Genomic DNA, 17,315 nt, shown 5'->3' with positions numbered 1-17,315 from the left:
TTTACGTTGTAAATTTTCGAAACTTATTCGATGTGTCAAAAAACGCCGAGCCACGTGCCACCGCGTTTGTAAAAAATGGGTACTAAAAGCAAGGTAAATAAAAAAAGGGTAAATTTTTGTCTCAAACTAAATACAAAGTAGGTGCAGTGTAATCGACCTTTTTGTTTTGTGTTGTTGTATCTAATTTTCTTTCCATTGTATGTTGATACATTTTTCGAGCAAATACAATCTTAATGACGTTCCGATGTCCTTTGGGGTTAGTTTTTCATTATATCCTTAAAGGTTTTTTGAACAAAAACGCCGTATTGACATTTAACTAAATTGTGAGAGACAGCTGACGCATGTTTAGGAAGAAGTATTTGAATCAATGAATTACGACGCAGAAAGTTAAAAGATGTAGCAATAGAAATATTCTTTGAAGTTATAAACATAATGTGAAAAGAAGATGGTTTAAACAGTTATAAAAGTGTAAAACCGTTTTGCCGCGATGTATTTGACAGTTGAAATTATGTGTTGCCATAGTAAAAAAAGGGATACCTTATAAATTAAATATCCCAACATTTAGGGGAAAAATAAATTTATGTACGAGGGTTGTGTAAAAAATAAGGTTTTCAACTTTTTTTTCAGGTTTAAGGCATTTTTTATTTGAACTGAAAAATACATCATTGGAAAGCTTAATTTCTTAACTATTTTTCAACATAATCACCAGATTTTTCTTGACGACTAATCCACTTTTGGAATCCAGCTTCGAAGAAGTCCGCCGCCAGTCCGTGGAGGAATTTGGTGACCGTCCTGCTTGTTGAGTTTATGACTCGAGGGACCACAATAAATTCGGAATATCATTGCGAGACCTTGAAAAAACTCAGAAGAGCCATCCAAAATCGCCGGAGAGGAAGACTGACGAAAGGCGTTAGACTGCACCACGACAGTGCGCGCCCGCACGTCTCTCGCCAAACCGAGGATTTAATAAAAAAAATTGGCTGGGATCTCGTTGAACAGGCTCCCTGCAGCCCTGATCTTGCACCGAGTGACTTCCACTTGTTTCTAAAATTAAAGCAATACTTGGGTGGACAACGTTTCGAGACTGATGAAAGAGTGCAGGAAGCGGTCACCAAACTCCTCCACGGACTGGCGGCGGACTTCTTTGAAGATGGATTCCAAAAGTGGATTAGTCGTCAACAAAAATGCGTTGAAAAATAGTTAAGAAATAAAGCTTTCCAATGATGTATTTTTCAGTTCAAATAAAAAATGCCTTAAACCTGAAAAAAAATTGAGAACCTTATTTTTTACACAACCCTCGTATTTTATGCAAATTCAAAATTTTATTTTAGTGTTTTTAAATTTATGTATTTAATATGTTTAATATGCGTTATTCTATACCCTATCCCTTCTTTCTAGAAATCCCCTTCGAAACAGATCGGGCATTCTCTTCGTAAATCCTTCCGGTGTGTTCCGGACCGCGCTAGGCCCGCCCTTCCCAGGTTCCCGGACCAGCCTGAGAAGACCCTTAACCTCAGTCACATTGTGTGAGTACACCAAATTATTGTAACTGTATCAAACAAACCATCACGCCGTTTTCCCATAGAGATTTGCCAGAGACCGCCACCTTGCTCTATCTTTGCATCCAGATCTCGCTTCCCATACATTCATACCTTCCATTAAATAAACGCCTATATGGCGCTGATTTTTTTTTATTAATAAAAATAATGTCTTACAGCCCCCCCTCTCCTGTGGCCATGCACAATGGCTTCCCGGACCCTTACGGGGGCCACCAGCCGCACACGGGCTCCCTGGACTCCAGAGCCCCTCGTCCCGCTCATCACGGTAAGACTCACAAGTCCAGTATTTGCCTACAAAATTTGGACATGCTCCATTAAGTTTTAGTTTATTTTATTTGTAAAATTGACTCAGTGGTATTTCGGATGACTCCCCACTAGCGATTCATGTTCGTGTTGTGATTTTTATATTCTAAAAATAAATCCCAACATATTCTTGTTTTTTTTTCAATAGATTTTTAATTTGTATTTAGAGATGGTAATATTTTTTTCCAGTAGACATGGGAAGAGGAGATGATGAACATCGTTTGATAGCGAGGTACGCTGCGAGATTGGCCCAACACAACACGATGGTTAGTACTTGTTCATTTGTCCATTCCTCTTACTCCACTGAAATCATAGACCTTTATATAAAAACTGTCGCCGCGTCCGATAACGTCACACGTGGTGACGTCACGAATTGTTTGTTTTTATTTAAATTTATTTCAACAGAGAGGGAAAACATTATTGAGAAGGGAATATGAAAGTCTAGGCATTTACAGGGCTTATGACCTGTCATTGGCTGGTTTAAGTGGCCACTTTACACACTGTGTAACATTCGCCATTCTGCCCATGTTTGAACATCCGCATTTCCTCAACTCTTCCATCTGTTGATGTTTGTGAAGTTAAAGAGCTGAAACCTTTATTTATGCAGGTTCTTCATCTCTGTTGTAATATGTTAATATAAACAGCTCCCCGGGGAGTTGAATCCAGTCCTTGTCTACAAAAATTTGGACAAACTCAAAATATTGTTGATAAATTACCTGGTCCATGAAGAAGTATAGAAATTGAAAAAATAATATTTTCAGGCGTTGCCTAGTATGTAGGTGAAATAATTCAATTCGTTGAATCTCACCTGCATAAATAAAGGTTTCAGCTCTTTAACTTCACAAACATCAACAGATGAAAGAATTGAAGGAATATAGATGTTCAAATATAGGCAGAATGGTGAATGTTACACAGTGTGTAAAGTGGCCACTTAAACCAGCCATTGACAGGTCATAAGCCCTGTAGATGCCTGGACTTCTATATTACCTTCTCTTAAATGTTCTTCATCTCTGTTGTAATATGTTAATATAAACAGCTCCCCAGGGAGTTGAATCCAGTCCTGGTCTACAAAAATTTGGACAAACTCAAAATATTGTTGCCAAACCTAATTATTAACGACGTTCTTACAAGGTTACATCATTTGTTAGAGATGGGACAAATTGATCAATGTAAATCGATCTAATAAAAAAATGATTAATTTGTTGCTGTTCATAAAAAAAAGGATTTAATGCCTTATTTTTTGGTGAATAATTGTCTTAAACACACTATTATAGGCTTGTTTTTGCGTTTTTATATCAATTTTCGGAAACAGAGTTTCATGTTTGCATGAAAAAACTGATAAAATCGATTTGATTGGTACATGATCAGTGATCAGTAATTTCCCATCACAAGTGACATTAGTTTGGCAGCTGTCATTTTAATCAAGCTATATTTTAAGGACTATAGTAAAAAATCTATGATAATTGCCCATTGTTCAATTGATTTTATTTCCTTATATTAAAAAAGAAAAGACTTATTACTTCCAGAAGATTTCTAGAGTCGTTATTGAATCATTGTTAAAGAATCTTTTTTAAATATTTTATTTTATTTTGAATATATATATTTTTTTCTCTACTATATGAACTTCTCACTAGGCAAACCCGTGTCATGGCATTCATTTACATAAATTTTTAGATAGTATTTTTCTTATTTTTTTAATATTATAAAGTAATGCCTAGTCGGCCTCGTGGAGTAAGGGTCAGGGCGTTTGCCTACCATGCAAGAGGTCTTGGGTTCGATTCCCGACATGGTTGATATGAAATATTTATTTAAAAGGGTGTTTTCAAACTAGATCATTTCACAGTCCCTGGACTGGTACCTGAAGCGTAAGACTTACCTTACCTTCGTGTTACAAAATTGATCGAGATATGCTTCGATTCGTGTACCAATCCAGTGCCCTATGCGCCATTAGGTGCGAAAAGGGAATGATGATGATGAATACGAGAAGACGAGAAGACGCGCGCCAAGGCAGACTAACATTTTGAAAATAATTTTGATGAATGTTTTTTGTTGCAGCCGAGATCCGGTCGGTCAGCCTCACTCACCCCTGACGTGGTAAGCAATCACAGCTCGTACTAAGGTCGATGACAGATCATAAGACTCCCATGTCGCCTCGCTTACAGTTTGTATTGAATGCCGCCGCGAGACTTTTTTTTGGAATCTATAAGTTCAGTCATATCACTCCACTACTTCGGGAATTACCCTGGCTACGTTTACCACAGAGGGTGGAATACAAACTCTGTCGGCTTATGTATAAGTCACTGCACAACTCTGCTCCAGAATATCTAAGGGAACTCTGCATTCCAGATGAACTAGCTGACAGACGTCTTACGCTTAGATCAGCTACATCAACGTCGAAAGGAAAAGTTATTGTACCTCTACGCAAACAGCGCACTAAATTGGGCAAACGTGCATTTGCGGTCGCAGGCCCCACGGCATGGAATGCTCTCCCAGCAGAGGTCCGAAACTGTGAGAGTGAAGTGATGTTTCGGAAGAAACTTAAAACCCACTTGTTCTCTAAATCATTTGAATAAATCCTCAGCATGTGGTGACAAAGTACATTATTTTTCTTAAATTGAAAAGTTAAAATTAAATTTATATTTTTATATAATCACTTTGTAAAGCGCCCTTGAGGTATTATATTATGAAAATGGCGCTATTTAAGTTATCCATTATTATTATTGTTATTAATTGGTCACGTTGTCCACAGGGCAGGGGAGTGGCGGAGAGCATAGGCTGGGGGGGAGCGGAGGGGGCGCGCGCCCAGCGCGAGCTCATCTCGCAGTTGGAGAGCAAGAACCGGGAGATCATGCAGGAGATCTCAAGGTTAAGGTACCACATAACCACCCCCTATTTCCTTCTGTCTCTAGCTGACTCTTCCATAGTGTAGTGTAGAGTAGTGCGGACCGCATTGGCTGGGGCGGAGGGGCGCGGGTCCAGCGTGAGGTCAGCAGTTGTCCTGCTGGTGGAGAGCAATGCTGCTGTGCAGAGCCTAAACCGCCACAACCATTTTTTTCTTTTTTACTTTTTCGTATTTATGTATATATTTTGTTAATATTTTTGGTTACTTATGTGTATTTACTTGTTACTATTGTTATGGTTATGCAATTTTATTATTTTTATTATGTACAGTGAAACCTCTATCTATCGTTCCTCGAATAATCGTTTTCCCGGATGTGTCATTTATTTCTTCCAACTCTGAAATAATTTCATATAAAACATACAAAAATCGCATCGATCGTTTCTCTATCCACCATTTTACGATGCGTATTTGACATATTTTAATATTTTGCGTATGTTCTAATGCGCAGAACGTTCGAAAGAGAAAAAGAGATATAATGACAATTATAACAAGTTAAGGTTTCTGAAGATGATTGGCTAAGACTCGATACACAGACGAATTTCAACAATTTTGTCACATTTGACGACAATATCCCAACGTGTGGGATAGAAACTATTGAAAGCTCGTGTGACGCGAGGTTGAAGGAGACAGCTGAAGAGGCCGATATTGATGAAGAGGAGCCGCCGCCTGTACCTATGTTTTCAGAAGCATGCACTATCTTCGAAGGATTAAAAACATTCTACTACTCACATTCAATAACTGATGTCGAAAGAATTTTTATTTGCAAAGCCGAAATTATAATGTTGACTTACGGGAATAAAACAGCAAAAAAACAAACGCCGATGAAAGATTATTTCCAATGCAATGAACTTCAATATTTTTTTTGTTTTTGTTCTGCTTTTTAATTTTATTTAAATACATTTATTTACACCTGAAACTATTATCTTTTTTAGAATTTTAACCTGCCAATGGTAATGCAGATTGCCAGGGCGGTATCTCTACCCGATCTTATCTCCTTGTGTATTGACCTCTTATTCCCACATTCATAGTTTATTTCAATAAGTCCCTTTAAAAACGATAGATAAAGGTTTCACTGTATATATCGCACCTTTAAGACGAAAACGACTTAACTAAAAAAAAGCTTAAAATGAGTTAGTATCATAAAACAATGAACATTATCCATCTTTCTGCAATTTAAAAAACGCAACATTCGGGAGGGAATAGGACAAAACCGTTACATCGGTCTCTTTATTACTCAGAGAATTTAGATTCCGTGTCAGTACGAAAGCGACGCAATTAGTATTGCGTTTACATTGCTGTGTGAAGGACGCAACGCAGACAAACATATGGTGACCGAAAGCCGGTTGAGTTGATTTTATTCAGATACAAATGGAATGTTTACTTTATTTTTTTAAATATTAAAGTGACTAATTTAGCCAGTCCAGTAATGTTGTCAGGCGTGGCAATTTTATAACGCCAAAATTAGCCAGTACTTATCTACATATGATTTTTGGCTGAAATATAATTTAAACAAATTAACGGTTCACTTACACCATCAATGACATATATCTCCGCTGCTAACAACTCCTTTCTTCTCCGCTTTCCATCGCTATACGTACATGCGCGGGGCTCTGCCCTCTTCCCTTCCAGGAGGCAGCAGGAGCTGGAGGCGGGGGGCGCGGGTGGCGGCGGCGGCGGCGAGCTGGTGGGCGAACTGCGCGCCCTGCGGCAGCGCAAGGGCGAGCTGGAGGGCCACCTGTCTGCGCTGCAGGGACTCGCGCAGGCACCTCATGGGCCAGCTGGAGGGGCTCATGAAGATGCTCAAGGTAACCCATTAAATTCAAGCACAAATCACAGCAATAGCTAAAAACACATCGACTTTCCTGGTTAAAAAAGCCTTCCGCCTCAATAAATAGTCTACAAAAATTTGGAAAAACTTAAAATATTGTTCAAAAAATAGTGTTACACTTTTTACTCATTTGTCATTTTATATTATTTAATTTATTTATTTATTTATTTATTTATTCACACTTATTATCAAAATACAATTCCATATTCACTTTGCCCAGCTAACAAGGGTACATACCCCGTTCCAAGCTAGGCAATTACATTTTAATATATTATAATACTTAACAAATTAATATAGAGCACAGACAAACAAAATATAAACTTATTCGGATACACATTTTGTTTCATATACATACAGACATACACATATATACACACATGTATATATAAATATACACATATATACATATGTACATACACACACACGTACATACACGCATGCGCATACACATACATACATTCATAAAAACATAGACTATTTATTTATGCGAAACTTCATGGTTGTCATCTATAAATATATATTTTTTTAATTATTCTTTATTTTTTATATTTTATTTTTGACATCCAGTAAGGTTCTCCAATCCGTGGCATGCATCAACTTTTCTGACTCCCTACGACCAATGTCACGAAAGAGCGAGGTCAACACCTTCCGTAACTTGACAACACTCCCGTCTTTCCACGATTCTGGCAAAAGGTTATGGACCTTTTTGCCTACGTTATAGTGTTGTCTCGATGCCAGAACAGTGTTGACCCCTTCACTTAGTATCAGATCCCTATTAGAGTATCTTGTGTTATGGTTGTGGTTGACGCTTGGGTAAATGTCTCTCTTTATGTGTGTAACCACTACCGTTCTCAATATATACTGTTGAATAATATTCAGTACTCTGAATTCTTTGAAAAGCAAGTCACTTGGATAGTGAAATGTTTTTTTTAAGATGACTCGGATTAAAGATTTCTGTGCAATTGCTACAGGTTCAAAGGCGGTTTTTGTGCAAGCTCCCAACCAATTAGACCGTAAGTCAACACAGAATTTGCCAGTGCATGGTATAGGTGTTTCAAGTCCGGGACTTTAAGTATATTTCTAAGTGGGATGAAAAAATGTATTAAGCGCTTAATTTTTGCAGTTATAGTTTCAATTTGTTCATTCCATCTCAAATACTGGTCTATATTATTCCAAGATATTTTATACTTTGAACACTACTTAGTTTTTTGCAGTTGCAATTTACCATCACTGAACAATTATGTAGTTGAAGTTCGTATTTTAATATTAATATTGAAAAGCCTTCCGCTTCAAAAAATAGTCTACAAAAATTTGGACAAACTTAAAATATTGTTCAAAAAATAGTGTTACACTTTTTACTCATTTGTCATTTTATATTATTTAATATTTTAATATTAATATTGAAAAGCCTTCCGCTTCAAAAAATAGTCTACAAAAATTTGGACAAACTTAAAATATTGTTCAAAAAATAGTGTTAAACTTTTTACTCATTTGTCATTTTATATTATTTAATATTTTAATATTAATATTGAAAAGCCTTCCGCTTCAAAAAATAGTCTACAAAAATTTGGACAAACTTAAAATATTGTTCAAAAAATAGTGTTACACTTTTTACTCATTTGTCATTTTATATTATTTAATATTTTAATATTAATATTGAAAAGCCTTCCGCTTCAAAAAATAGTCTACAAAAATTTGGACAAACTTAAAATATTGTTCAAAAAATAGTGTTACACTTTTTACTCATTTGTCATTTTATATTATTTAATATTTTAATATTAATATTGAAAAGCCTTCCGCTTCAAAAAATAGTCTACAAAAATTTGGACAAACTTAAAATATTGTTCAAAAAATAGTGTTACACTTTTTACTCATTTGTCATTTTATATTATTTAATATTTTAATATTAATATTGAAAAGCCTTCCGCTTCAAAAAATAGTCTACAAAAATTTGGACAAACTTAAAATATTGTTCAAAAAATAGTGTTACACTTTTTACTCATTTGTCATTTTATATTATTTAATATTTTAATATTAATATTGAAAAGCCTTCCGCTTCAAAAAATAGTCTACAAAAATTGGACAAACTTAAAATATTGTTCAAAAAATAGTGTTACACTTTTTACTCATTTGTCATTTTATATTATTTAATATTTTAATATTAATATTGAAAAGCCTTCCGCTTCAAAAAATAGTCTACAAAAATTGGACAAACTTAAAATATTGTTCAAAAAATAGTGTTACACTTTTTACTCATTTGTCATTTTATATTATTTAATATTTTAATATTAATATTGAAAAGCCTTCCGCTTCAAAAATAGTCTACAAAAATTTGGACAAACTTAAAATATTGTTCAAAAAATAGTGTTACACTTTTTACTCATTTGTCATTTTATATTATTTAATATTTTAATATTAATATTGAAAAGCCTTCCGCTTCAAAAAATAGTCTACAAAAATTTGGACAAACTTAAAATATTGTTCAAAAAATAGTGTTACACTTTTTACTCATTTGTCATTTTATATTATTTAATATTTTAATATTAATATTGAAAAGCCTTCCGCTTCAAAAAATAGTCTACAAAAATTTGGACAAACTTAAAATATTGTTCAAAAAATAGTGTTACACTTTTTACTCATTTGTCATTTTATATTATTTAATATTTTAATATTAATATTGAAAAGCCTTCCGCTTCAAAAAATAGTCTACAAAAATTTGGACAAACTTAAAATATTGTTCAAAAAATAGTGTTACACTTTTTACTCATTTGTCATTTTATATTATTTAATATTTTAATATTAATATTGAAAAGCCTTCCGCTTCAAAAAATAGTCTACAAAAATTTGGACAAACTTAAAATATTGTTCAAAAATAGTGTTACACTTTTTACTCATTTGTCATTTTATATTATTTAATATTTTAATATTAATATTGAAAAGCCTTCCGCTTCAAAAATAGTCTACAAAAATTTGGACAAACTTAAAATATTGTTCAAAAAATAGTGTTACACTTTTTACTCATTTGTCATTTTATATTATTTAATATTTTAATATTAATATTGAAAAGCCTTCCGCTTCAAAAAATAGTCTACAAAAATTTGGACAAACTTAAATATTGTTCAAAAAATAGTGTTACACTTTTTACTCATTTGTCATTTATATTATTTAATATTTTAATATTAATATTGAAAAGCCTTCCGCTTCAAAAAATAGTCTACAAAAATTTGGACAAACTTAAAATATTGTTCAAAAAATAGTGTTACACTTTTTACTCATTTGTCATTTTATATTATTTAATATTTTAATATTAATATTGAAAAGCCTTCCGCTTCAAAAAATAGTCTACAAAAATTTGGACAAACTTAAAATATTGTTCAAAAAATAGTGTTACACTTTTACTCATTTGTCATTTTATATTATTTAATATTTTAATATTAATATTGAAAAGCCTTCCGCTTCAAAAAATAGTCTACAAAAATTTGGACAAACTTAAAATATTGTTCAAAAAATAGTGTTAAACTTTTTACTCATTTGTCATTTTATATTATTTAATATTTTAATATTAATATTGAAAAGCCTTCCGCTTCAAAAAATAGTCTACAAAAATTTGGACAAACTTAAAATATTGTTCAAAAAATAGTGTTACACTTTTACTCATTTGTCATTTTATATTATTTAATATTTTAATATTAATATTGAAAAGCCTTCCGCTTCAAAAAATAGTCTACAAAAATTTGGACAAACTTAAAATATTGTTCAAAAAATAGTGTTACACTTTTTACTCATTTGTCATTTTATATTATTTAATATTTTAATATTAATATTGAAAAGCCTTCCGCTTCAAAAAATAGTCTACAAAAATTTGGACAAACTTAAAATATTGTTCAAAAAATAGTGTTACACTTTTTACTCATTTGTCATTTTATATTATTTAATATTTTAATATTAATATTGAAAAGCCTTCCGCTTCAAAAAATAGTCTACAAAAATTTGGACAAACTTAAAATATTGTTCAAAAAATAGTGTTAAACTTTTTACTCATTTGTCATTTTATATTATTTAATATTTTAATATTAATATTGAAAAGCCTTCCGCTTCAAAAAATAGTCTACAAAAATTTGGACAAACTTAAAATATTGTTCAAAAAATAGTGTTACACTTTTTACTCATTTGTCATTTTATATTATTTAATATTTTAATATTAATATTGAAAAGCCTTCCGCTTCAAAAAATAGTCTACAAAAATTTGGACAAACTTAAAATATTGTTCAAAAAATAGTGTTACACTTTTTACTCATTTGTCATTTTATATTATTTAATATTTTAATATTAATATTGAAAAGCCTTCCGCTTCAAAAATAGTCTACAAAAATTTGGACAAACTTAAAATATTGTTCAAAAAATAGTGTTACACTTTTTACTCATTTGTCATTTTATATTATTTAATATTTTAATATTAATATTGAAAAGCCTTCCGCTTCAAAAAATAGTCTACAAAAATTTGGACAAACTTAAAATATTGTTCAAAAAATAGTGTTACACTTTTTACTCATTTGTCATTTTATATTATTTAATATTTTAATATTAATATTGAAAAGCCTTCCGCTTCAAAAAATAGTCTACAAAAATTTGGACAAACTTAAAATATTGTTCAAAAAATAGTGTTAAACTTTTTACTCATTTGTCATTTTATATTATTTAATATTTTAATATTAATATTGAAAAGCCTTCCGCTTCAAAAAATAGTCTACAAAAATTTGGACAAACTTAAAATATTGTTCAAAAAATAGTGTTACACTTTTTACTCATTTGTCATTTTATATTATTTAATATTTTAATATTAATATTGAAAAGCCTTCCGCTTCAAAAAATAGTCTACAAAAATTTGGACAAACTTAAAATATTGTTCAAAAAATAGTGTTACACTTTTTACTCATTTGTCATTTTATATTATTTAATATTTTAATATTAATATTGAAAAGCCTTCCGCTTCAAAAAATAGTCTACAAAAATTTGGACAAACTTAAAATATTGTTCAAAAAATAGTGTTACACTTTTTACTCATTTGTCATTTTATATTATTTAATATTTTAATATTAATATTGAAAAGCCTTCCGCTTCAAAAAATAGTCTACAAAAATTTGGACAAACTTAAAATATTGTTCAAAAAATAGTGTTACACTTTTTACTCATTTGTCATTTTATATTATTTAATATTTTAATATTAATATTGAAAAGCCTTCCGCTTCAAAAAATAGTCTACAAAAATTTGGACAAACTTAAAATATTGTTCAAAAAATAGTGTTACACTTTTTACTCATTTGTCATTTTATATTATTTAATATTTTAATATTAATATTGAAAAGCCTTCCGCTTCAAAAAATAGTCTACAAAAATTTGGACAAACTTAAAATATTGTTCAAAAATAGTGTTACACTTTTTACTCATTTGTCATTTTATATTATTTAATATTTTAATATTAATATTGAAAAGCCTTCCGCTTCAAAAAATAGTCTACAAAAATTTGGACAAACTTAAAATATTGTTCAAAAAATAGTGTTACACTTTTTACTCATTTGTCATTTTATATTATTTAATATTTTAATATTAATATTGAAAAGCCTTCCGCTTCAAAAAATAGTCTACAAAATTTGGACAAACTTAAAATATTGTTCAAAAAATAGTGTTACACTTTTTACTCATTTGTCATTTTATATTATTTAATATTTTAATATTAATATTGAAAAGCCTTCCGCTTCAAAAAATAGTCTACAAAAATTTGGACAAACTTAAAATATTGTTCAAAAAATAGTGTTACACTTTTTACTCATTTGTCATTTTATATTATTTAATATTTTAATATTAATATTGAAAAGCCTTCCGCTTCAAAAAATAGTCTACAAAAATTTGGACAAACTTAAAATATTGTTCAAAAAATAGTGTTACACTTTTTACTCATTTGTCATTTTATATTATTTAATATTTTAATATTAATATTGAAAAGCCTTCCGCTTCAAAAAATAGTCTACAAAAATTTGGACAAACTTAAAATATTGTTCAAAAAATAGTGTTACACTTTTTACTCATTTGTCATTTTATATTATTTAATATTTTAATATTAATATTGAAAAGCCTTCCGCTTCAAAAAATAGTCTACAAAAATTTGGACAAACTTAAAATATTGTTCAAAAAATAGTGTTACACTTTTTACTCATTTGTCATTTTATATTATTTAATATTTTAATATTAATATTGAAAAGCCTTCCGCTTCAAAAAATAGTCTACAAAATTTGGACAAACTTAAAATATTGTTCAAAAAATAGTGTTACACTTTTTACTCATTTGTCATTTTATATTATTTAATATTTTAATATTAATATTGAAAAGCCTTCCGCTTCAAAAAATAGTCTACAAAAATTTGGACAAACTTAAAATATTGTTCAAAAAATAGTGTTACACTTTTTACTCATTTGTCATTTTATATTATTTAATATTTTAATATTAATATTGAAAAGCCTTCCGCTTCAAAAAATAGTCTACAAAAATTTGGACAAACTTAAAATATTGTTCAAAAAATAGTGTTACACTTTTTACTCATTTGTCATTTTATATTATTTAATATTTTAATATTAATATTGAAAAGCCTTCCGCTTCAAAAAATAGTCTACAAAAATTTGGACAAACTTAAAATATTGTTCAAAAAATAGTGTTACACTTTTTACTCATTTGTCATTTTATATTATTTAATATTTTAATATTAATATTGAAAAGCCTTCCGCTTCAAAAAATAGTCTACAAAAATTTGGACAAACTTAAAATATTGTTCAAAAAATAGTGTTACACTTTTTACTCATTTGTCATTTTATATTATTTAATATTTTAATATTAATATTGAAAAGCCTTCCGCTTCAAAAAATAGTCTACAAAAATTTGGACAAACTTAAAATATTGTTCAAAAAATAGTGTTACACTTTTTACTCATTTGTCATTTTATATTATTTAATATTTTAATATTAATATTGAAAAGCCTTCCGCTTCAAAAAATAGTCTACAAAAATTTGGACAAACTTAAAATATTGTTCAAAAAATAGTGTTACACTTTTTACTCATTTGTCATTTTATATTATTTAATATTTTAATATTAATATTGAAAAGCCTTCCGCTTCAAAAAATAGTCTACAAAAATTTGGACAAACTTAAAATATTGTTCAAAAAATAGTGTTACACTTTTTACTCATTTGTCATTTTATATTATTTAATATTTTAATATTAATATTGAAAAGCCTTCCGCTTCAAAAAATAGTCTACAAAAATTTGGACAAACTTAAAATATTGTTCAAAAAATAGTGTTACACTTTTTACTCATTTGTCATTTTATATTATTTAATATTTTAATATTAATATTGAAAAGCCTTCCGCTTCAAAAAATAGTCTACAAAAATTTGGACAAACTTAAAATATTGTTCAAAAAATAGTGTTACACTTTTTACTCATTTGTCATTTTATATTATTTAATATTTTAATATTAATATTGAAAAGCCTTCCGCTTCAAAAAATAGTCTACAAAAATTTGGACAAACTTAAAATATTGTTCAAAAAATAGTGTTACACTTTTTACTCATTTGTCATTTTATATTATTTAATATTTTAATATTAATATTGAAAAGCCTTCCGCTTCAAAAAATAGTCTACAAAAATTTGGACAACTTAAAATATTGTTCAAAAAATAGTGTTACACTTTTTACTCATTTGTCATTTTATATTATTTAATATTTTAATATTAATATTGAAAAGCCTTCCGCTTCAAAAAATAGTCTACAAAAATTTGGACAAACTTAAAATATTGTTCAAAAAATAGTGTTACACTTTTTACTCATTTGTCATTTTATATTATTTAATATTTTAATATTAATATTGAAAAGCCTTCCGCTTCAAAAAATAGTCTACAAAAATTTGGACAAACTTAAAATATTGTTCAAAAAATAGTGTTACACTTTTTACTCATTTGTCATTTTATATTATTTAATATTTTAATATTAATATTGAAAAGCCTTCCGCTTCAAAAAATAGTCTACAAAAATTTGGACAAACTTAAAATATTGTTCAAAAAATAGTGTTACACTTTTTACTCATTTGTCATTTTATATTATTTAATATTTTAATATTAATATTGAAAAGCCTTCCGCTTCAAAAAATAGTCTACAAAAATTTGGACAAACTTAAAATATTGTTCAAAAAATAGTGTTACACTTTTTACTCATTTGTCATTTTATATTATTTAATATTTTAATATTAATATTGAAAAGCCTTCCGCTTCAAAAAATAGTCTACAAAATTTGGACAAACTTAAAATATTGTTCAAAAAAATAGTGTTACACTTTTTACTCATTTGTCATTTTATATTATTTAATATTTTAATATTAATATTGAAAAGCCTTCCGCTTCAAAAAATAGTCTACAAAAATTTGGACAAACTTAAAATATTGTTCAAAAATAGTGTTACACTTTTTACTCATTTGTCATTTTATATTATTTAATATTTTAATATTAATATTGAAAAGCCTTCCGCTTCAAAAAATAGTCTACAAAAATTTGGACAAACTTAAAATATTGTTCAAAAAATAGTGTTACACTTTTTACTCATTTGTCATTTTATATTATTTAATATTTTAATATTAATATTGAAAAGCCTTCCGCTTCAAAAAATAGTCTACAAAAATTTGGACAAACTTAAAATATTGTTCAAAAAATAGTGTTACACTTTTTACTCATTTGTCATTTTATATTATTTAATATTTTAATATTAATATTGAAAAGCCTTCCGCTTCAAAAAATAGTCTACAAAAATTTGGACAAACTTAAAATATTGTTCAAAAAATAGTGTTACACTTTTTACTCATTTGTCATTTATATTATTTAATATTTTAATATTAATATTGAAAAGCCTTCCGCTTCAAAAAATAGTCTACAAAAATTTGGACAAACTTAAAATATTGTTCAAAAAATAGTGTTACACTTTTTACTCATTTGTCATTTTATATTATTTAATATTTTAATATTAATATTGAAAAGCCTTCCGCTTCAAAAAATAGTCTACAAAAATTTGGACAAACTTAAAATATTGTTCAAAAAATAGTGTTACACTTTTTACTCATTTGTCATTTTATATTATTTAATATTTTAATATTAATATTGAAAAGCCTTCCGCTTCAAAAATAGTCTACAAAAATTTGGACAAACTTAAAATATTGTTCAAAAAATAGTGTTACACTTTTTACTCATTTGTCATTTTATATTATTTAATATTTTAATATTAATATTGAAAAGCCTTCCGCTTCAAAAAATAGTCTACAAAAATTTGGACAAACTTAAAATATTGTTCAAAAAATAGTGTTACACTTTTTACTCATTTGTCATTTTATATTATTTAATATTTTAATATTAATATTGAAAAGCCTTCCGCTTCAAAAAATAGTCTACAAAATTTGGACAAACTTAAAATATTGTTCAAAAAAATAGTGTTACACTTTTTACTCATTTGTCATTTTATATTATTTAATATTTTAATATTAATATTGAAAAGCCTTCCGCTTCAAAAATAGTCTACAAAATATTGGACAAACTTAAAATATTGTTCAAAAAATAGTGTTACACTTTTACTCATTTGTCATTTTATATTATTTAATATTTTAATATTAATATTGAAAAGCCTTCCGCTTCAAAAAATAGTCTACAAAAATTGGACAAACTTAAAATATTGTTCAAAAATAGTGTTAACTTTTACTCATTTGTCATTTTATATTATTTAATATTTTAATATTAATATTGAAAGCCTTCCGCTTCAAAAATAGTCTACAAAAATTTGGACAAACTTAAAATATTGTTCAAAAAATAGTGTTACACTTTTTACTCATTTGTCTTTTATATTATTTAATATTTTAATATTAATATTGAAAAGCCTTCCGCTTCAAAATAGTCTACAAAAATTTGGACAAACTTAAAATATTGTTCAAAAAATAGTGTTACACTTTTTACTCATTTGTCATTTTATATTATTTAATATTTTAATATTAATATTGAAAAGCCTTCCGCTTCAAAAAAATAGTCTACAAAAATTTGGACAAACTTAAATATTGTTCAAAAAATAGTGTTACACTTTTTACTCATTTGTCATTTTATATTATTTAATATTTTAATATTAATATTGAAAAGCCTTCCGCTTCAAAAAATAGTCTACAAAAATTTGGACAAACTTAAAATATTGTTCAAAAAATAGTGTTACACTTTTTACTCATTTGTCATTTATATTATTTAATATTTTAATATTAATATTGAAAAGCCTTCCGCTTCAAAAAATAGTCTACAAAAATTTGGACAAACTTAAAATATTGTTCAAAAAATAGTGTTACACTTTTTACTCATTTGTCATTTTATATTATTTAATATTTTAATATTAATATTGAAAAGCCTTCCGCTTCAAAAAATAGTCTACAAAAATTTGGACAAACTTAAAATATTGTTCAAAAAATAGTGTTACACTTTTTACTCATTTGTCATTTTATATTATTTTAGAACCAGCAAGCATCTCCGCGTTCTACACCCCACTTCTACCCTCGCCAGCCCAGAGTCCCCCGCCTCCCGGGCCAACACTATCAGAAAGGTAATTTTCTCTATTGTAAATTGGTTAAACATAAATATCGAACTAGCGAAGTCAACATTAGAA

General features: G+C 28.4%; 1 protein-coding gene across 1 annotated transcript in view; it reads left to right on the top strand.

Moving 5' to 3' along the window:
- Dyb (Dystrobrevin) overlaps positions 1-17,252 on the top strand; it is a gene marked incomplete at its 3' end in the record, with an annotated part of 42,921 nt that extends 25,669 nt beyond the window's left edge. The window contains exons 8-14 of the mRNA XM_088242083.1: positions 1,399-1,526; positions 1,718-1,824; positions 2,055-2,128; positions 3,918-3,956; positions 4,612-4,733; positions 6,394-6,569; positions 17,165-17,252. Coding sequence (XP_088098209.1) covers positions 1,399-1,526; positions 1,718-1,824; positions 2,055-2,128; positions 3,918-3,956; positions 4,612-4,733; positions 6,394-6,569; positions 17,165-17,252 — 734 coding nt within the window. The remainder of the gene's footprint in view (positions 1-1,398; positions 1,527-1,717; positions 1,825-2,054; positions 2,129-3,917; positions 3,957-4,611; positions 4,734-6,393; positions 6,570-17,164) is intronic.
- Positions 17,253-17,315: the final 63 nt, after the last annotated feature.

Source organism: Micrasema longulum, unplaced genomic scaffold (genome assembly GCF_059751315.1).
Source record: "Micrasema longulum isolate JH-2025_06_02 unplaced genomic scaffold, ASM5975131v1 h1tg003288l, whole genome shotgun sequence".
Lineage (NCBI taxonomy): Eukaryota > Metazoa > Arthropoda > Insecta > Trichoptera > Brachycentridae > Micrasema > Micrasema longulum.
This window is presented reverse-complemented; position numbering and strand designations above follow the sequence as displayed.